A 6,543-nucleotide genomic window follows, 5' to 3' on the forward strand; every position below is an offset into this window, starting at 1 on the left:
AATGGCGTGCTGAATCTTCATTTATTCACTCCAATTTAAGGTTTCACTCACCAGTAATACATTTTAATGTTTTTATAAGGTCTCTTTCTATAAGTCTATAATATTTAACTAAATTATTGTTGTAAAGTAAAGTAAAGTAAATAAGGTTTTTAAAATGTTTAAGAAGCTTCTTTTAAAATTAAATTAAAATGCAGAGACCGGTGGCCAGGACCTGGGCAGTGTGAATGCCACTGAAAATCAGCTTGCGTGCCACCTTTGGCAGCCGTGCCATTAGGTTGCCTACCCTGAACTTGACCAACCAGCTCATACAAAAGGGAGATCTTAACTGATTATAGAACAAGTGGCTTTGTGACTATACATAATTCCATAATGAGGAGATAATCTTTCTCCATAAGTGTGGCACTAATATCAGGATGTATATCGATTTGGTTCCATTTGTCAGTTTTTAATAGCATTCCCATCAGATCAGCCATGAGACTTTTTCTGGTTTGAAACAGTTTACGCAAAGACTCTGAGAACTGAAACACGACTTGCTGCTGTATTACCTTTTCATCCCTCTCAAGTTCCTAGTTTATTCTGTAACTGTAAAGAGCAAGGCAAAGATTCTTGCAAATCTTGTACAATTTTTTTAATTGTGGCACTAACAGATGAATATTTTACAACATGTAACATACAGTCGTATTAAGTACAGATGGCTAAACAGTCCTGCTCTTTTTTAACACTAGCAACACTACACAGCTATGTGTTTAAATTCCAGCTCTGAAACCCTCCCCCCCAATATATCCATTCTGGGCTGTGTACAGTGCTAAAATTATTATAAAAAAATTAAAATATACAAACTCTCACTTCCTCAGATTCATTACAATATAGTAAATATGAAAAAATGTTGATTGATCTGTCCTTCTGAAGTTATCATTTCAATTTAATGAAATATTTTCAAAATATACGTCAACTACCAAAGTAGTTCATATTTGTAAAACAAGCTGCTATAAATAATGAGGAGACAACACTAGAGCCATCATGAATTAAAAACAAGGGGCCAGATTATGTGCAATTTACACCAGCTCAGGATCTGACCCATAGACTTGGTCCTGCTCTTTCATATGTGAGTGGGCACACTTCCATTTCAGAGGGCAGGAATGAGTCCCAGATCCTGAAAGACTAAGCAGTGTTTTGAAATGTTACATTAGAGACTGTAAAGGTCCTTTTTATTTCACATCCCACAACACTTTCACAGTGTCATGAATGGGTTCAGTATATCTCATGTTCACTGTTGATTACCTGCTTAGTGAGAGTTCTAGAGATATAAAACTCACCTAATTATATAACATAACAGCATATGGGAATTTAGGCAATTCAGAATCTGCCATAACATTGCTTGTGATTAATATTGATGGATCTTTATGCTACTTGCTTTTTTTCTTATTGGTTCTAGCTATTTTGTCCAAATCAAAGAGTAAGAAACAAGTATATTGTTGGAAACATTTGCATATTTTAAACAACTTAAGACTGAATGAATGTTATTGTTCATACAGATAGCAAAAATCTTTATTTTCCCCATATACACCATTAAGTGTTAATGCAGGACTACACACTGTTTATATTTTTATTAAATCCGCCAACAATAGTTTATTGGCAATCTTAAATATTTAGAGGCAAAACACACGTCCTTTGCACAGAAACTGTGCAGCAAAGCATCATATTTTCCCCTTAGAACCATTACGCAGGTATAAGCAATTGCAACTTATTTTGGCCCGTAGACAGGAGAATAAACTAAACTTCTTGATGTTCTTTGCCATTTCAGTCCTTGAATGATGATTATGTGTGTGTGTGAAGTTACATTTTCCAATTACCTATTCTTTAGACATGATTCAAACTAGGAGAGGGACCTATAATAAAAGAAAAGAACATGATCATTCAATATGTTGTTAAACCTCCAACTGCTGACATTATTAGCCAAACATTCTCTTGTGGGGTTATTTTATTGTTATTTTTATATCACCATTCTTTACTATCGAATAATTTGCACTCAGTGAATTTAGTATCTTTTCTTTCTTGCAGACTGTGGACAGACAGATCAAAATTTCTTTCTGTTATGTGATTGGTCACATAAATTATCTGGTGGTTTGTTTTTGTATGCGTGTTCCCTGGTGAGAGGAGGGGGAAATGCATAGGCCTGGATTCAGGAAAGCACTTAAGCACATACTTAACTTCACACCCATTCATGAAAACACCTAAGAATGTGCTTAATTTAAGCTTAACTTTACACACGTGCTTAAGTGCACATGCTTACGTGTCCTTCCAAAACAGGGATGCTTTCCTGAGTCAAGGCCAGAATGAGGAGAAGAACTTGAAAAGCCACTGGGCTTTGACTCACTCAGGAGGAGAGAGGATTTTAGGATCACATAAAAGTAAAACAGATTAGCAAATTTTTGATAATTTTAAACCTTTTCCTTTCTTGGCCATAAAGGCGTTGGCAAAAACACGGTTCCTTGAAAAATTAGTCTGATTAGTCTGTATGATCTATTAGCTAGGAGAGGAGTTGAAATTTATTTTTGTCTTTTCACATTCACACAAAGTAACAGTGCGCAAGTGAATGCTTCTAACTGTGAAGGGAGATAGTCAGATCACTGTCTGGCTCATTTAACCTGTGCGCCAGAGCTTGGCCAAACACTTTTGAGGGAAACTTCTGCCCCACTTCTGTGCTAAGCACCCAGCACACTATTTCAGAATTTAATTTGTCCCATTTGATCAAACTATACTCATCTAGACAGCAAGTGTGAAAAATTGGGACAGCTGGTGAGGGGTAATAGCAGCCTATATAAGAAAAAGACCCCAAAATCGGGACTGTTCCTATATAATCGGGACATCTGGTCACCCTACATTCTCCAGATATGCAACCCATCTCCTCCACCTGAATACCAGCACTCCCTTCCCCCCCCCCACACACTATCCAATATAAAATGCATGGATGTAACTCCCAACGAATGGGATTTGTACAGATGTGAGAACAAAATTTGCCCAGTGGTAGTTGCGACTGTGTAACTGAGAGAATTGGGTCTATCCTATACTTCCATTTTGTCAGGCAGACATTGGCTGCCATTTGTGCTCGCAGCTAAATGTATAATTGGTCATTCGCATATGGAATAACTGTGATTCCTTGTATAATGATGGTAAATCCATGTGCAAATTACACACATATACACATGCAGAGGTATACATAATTTCAGAATTCTGACCCATATATTCTCATACTATCTCTGAGATAAAAGGAAATGAAAGTAAACATAAATAAAAGGAAATGAGTATAGCCAAACTGATATAAAAGCCACATGATACAATATTTTGAATATATAATATCACTATTGAAAATAAGGCCAAATGGATGCAGCTCCATTAGTAGAGTTTTGTCTCTTAATACCACCAGAGAATTTGGGCCTAGATTAGGCAGTAAATCTTTTATTCTTCCCTATATCATCCCATTCATCCTCTTGCCTTAGTGCTTCTGTCTGATACTATCCAGTCACCACTGCTTTCAGAGAAAGCCAGGAATTAAATACCTTGTGTGCTCTTGTCCAGTCTCTTAGTAGCTAAGAACCCAGGCCACTGAAACCTGCAGCAGCCAAAGCAAAGGGAGATCAGATAAGGGCTCCTGTTGATGATTAACTGCCCTTAGGCTATGGTGACCCATAAAACCCCCTTACATACTCACATATCTATCTAACATAATGACCATGCACTTCTCACAGATGGTCCCCAGCAACACACCTGCAACTGGATACACGATAGGCCTTATCTATGGCTTGCCGTCAGACCTTGGAAGTGTGAACACCACACCATGTTCCTGGACAGGCCACTATTTCATTAATACTGAAACTAAAGACCTTCTCTTTATGTTCATGGTCCCCACCTCTTTCAAGTTCAGGGTCCCCACCTCTCCCCATGAGCCTCCACTTCTCTCTGGGATGGGACCCTGTGATCCAACCACTCTTAAAATGTGTCTTTGGGTTACACCCTCCTGGCTCCCAACCATGATATAGAGCAGGCCCAATAATCCTGGCCCCTGGAAGTGTTTTTCATTGAGAGTCTCTGGACAGTAACAGTATGCAGTGATACAAATGCCACTTCAAAACAAAGTACGATTTATTTGCCAAGAGGTACAGAGCATTCAGATAAATGGATTAAAAACAAGAACATAGTGTCTTGCCTACAATTGGCATTTCCCTCAAATGATCAGTGTCTTTTGATCTCTAGGAACGCAGCCCTGGCAAAACAGCTGTGTAACCCAGGCTGGAGCCAAGGAGTTTCCTATTCACAGCTATTAATTTGGTCATTGTTTGAGTGTTTGTTGGGTTGTTCCTTATCCAGGCCATTGTGTTGCCTTTCCTGCCTGGTTCCTGAGACAGCTTCATGTGGTCTAACACCATGGCAAGTAACCCATCACAAATGAAAATACAAATGCATGGATGTTATTCATAAAAAGAACAGAGATATTTCCTGGTTCTCCCAACTGTGCACTAACCAAATTACTTCACCATCAGAAGCTCTTGGTTCCAGAAAACTTCAAGAGAACAATGGAAGAGAAATCCACACAACTGAAAGACGACTTGTTGACAACCTGTAATCAACATCTAATAGAAAACATTGACAAAGGAGTTTCAGAATGAGCCCTGCCCTTATGCCTCCCACACATGCCACTGTGGTTCTCTGATGAATGATGCAAAATGAAGGAAGACAGAAGTCTGCAGTGCCTGTGGCACAAAATTCCCTCACATCCGCTGTCCATGAACAACTCAAGGCTCACCAGCAAGGCTCACGCTGCAGCCATAAAGGAAGCAAAACATGACTCTCCCTCAAACATACAACCAGCCAAATAATGGCCAGCAGAACTATTCCATGCTATGAACCTGCTAATGAACCCAGAGTGCCTATTTCCATGCAATGCAGAGATATATGAACACAAAAGCCTAAATCCTATCCACTCTGAATAGTTCTCATCTTGCTTTGCAATTAAAGTCAACCAAATCAGAGTGGGCCTCACTGAGACAGGGATACCACCTAGGAAACATCTCCTATCCTATCTGCCTTAATGGAATTTGAACCATTCTCCCAAATAGAAACCCTGGAGGATTCAAAGAAGTTCCAGCTCACCAACTACATATCTGAACGCCTATCCAACTACTGGCCGCTTTCCAGCCCTCTCTTTTTCTGGAGGACATTGAAAGGGTGGTGGCATCCTACCTTCAGCAGTACTCATCCTCAGTTTACATCCTGGGTGCCTCACCTTCTATATTCAGAGGAGGGCACAACAAAAAAACAATCTGGCTAATGTTGCTGCATGACCCTCTGGCACTGGACAGAAAATAAACTTCTCTGCTAATACTGTTAGAGCTCTCTCTGATCTCTGACACCATCATTCTTACAGTGCTAACAATTTGCATGCCAGAAGCTGTAGGCGCAAATGCAGCAGCATTGAGCTGGACGCACTCATTCTTAGTAGACAAAACTCAGAGAGCTGTGATGCAGAGTCCTGCAATGCTCAATACTCCTTTCTTCTCCACTTTAATTTGTACAGCGGACTGTCTGGAGAAATTATGAGGTGCCCCAGATTCATCTTTCACCACTATGCAGATAACATGTATTCCCCTCCACCAATGCAGCCTCTGCCTAGGTGACCTAATGCCAGAAAGAAATGAGCATTTGGCTCTAGCCTAACCCAGGAAAGACAGGAGTAACATTTGTAGAAACTGGGGGAAACACTTTGAGGAATTTGTCAGTACTCTAACATTGCCAATGAGGCCATTGGGTGCCAGATTGTCAAAATAATGTGGAGCTCTAGAGCCACACAAGACTTATTATTCAATTGCTCCTTTTCATCTTGGGAAAAGCCATAGGTGAGGTCCTCTTTGGTCTTCTCCATGTTAGAACTACAGGAAACTCATCTACCCTCAGAATGTAACCACCAGGACAAAGATGAAATTGCCACAGTACTTACCTGCATGCCTTCTAAACAACAAAGGCCAACGTAAATGTATCACATCTGCCTTCATGGACTCCTCTGGCTCTCCACTCACTACAGAATAGGTTTCAAAGTCCTGATCCTGATCTATAAAGCTTTAGAGGATGGGGGCTCTGACTAGTTCTGAGACCACCACCACCACCAGCCCTTGCACCCTGCAAGACAGCTAACCTCCACAGGGATAATGTAACTGGAGGGATCTATGTTTAGACTATTAGACACTTTGGGAAGACCTGGGACTCAGAAGCAGGACCATGGCTGTTGAACTCCTTGCTGGAAGAGTTCAGACTGAACCCAATGTAGAACTGATAAATGAAATTGTTTTTAATTTGTTCACTTTATTAATGTAAGTTCTGTTCACCATTCACTACACTTGCCTGCACTGTAACTTCTGTTCAGTTTGATTTTGTATTTCATATGACTTGGCATTGTGCCTCTCTCATACAACTTTGTATTAGAAAATTGGTAGAAAACTTTGTATCAAATGTTATAGCCCTAAGGATTGGTCTTATGTTTTTAAACGT

At 39.9% G+C, this 6,543-nt stretch overlaps 1 protein-coding gene across 4 annotated transcripts in view; it reads right to left on the reverse strand.

The window, feature by feature from the left end:
• Positions 1-628: 628 nt before the first annotated feature.
• The window catches only part of COBL (cordon-bleu WH2 repeat protein), a 270,372-nt gene continuing 264,457 nt past the window's right edge, over positions 629-6,543 (reverse strand). For all 4 annotated transcript variants that reach the window (XM_032776585.2, XM_032776584.2, XM_032776586.2 and 1 more), the window contains one exon: positions 629-1,889. In XM_032776585.2, coding sequence (XP_032632476.1) covers positions 1,872-1,889 — 18 coding nt within the window. In that variant the 3' untranslated portion in view covers positions 629-1,871. The remainder of the gene's footprint in view (positions 1,890-6,543) is intronic.

Source organism: Chelonoidis abingdonii, chromosome 2, assembly GCF_003597395.2.
Source record: "Chelonoidis abingdonii isolate Lonesome George chromosome 2, CheloAbing_2.0, whole genome shotgun sequence".
Lineage (NCBI taxonomy): Eukaryota > Metazoa > Chordata > Testudines > Testudinidae > Chelonoidis > Chelonoidis abingdonii.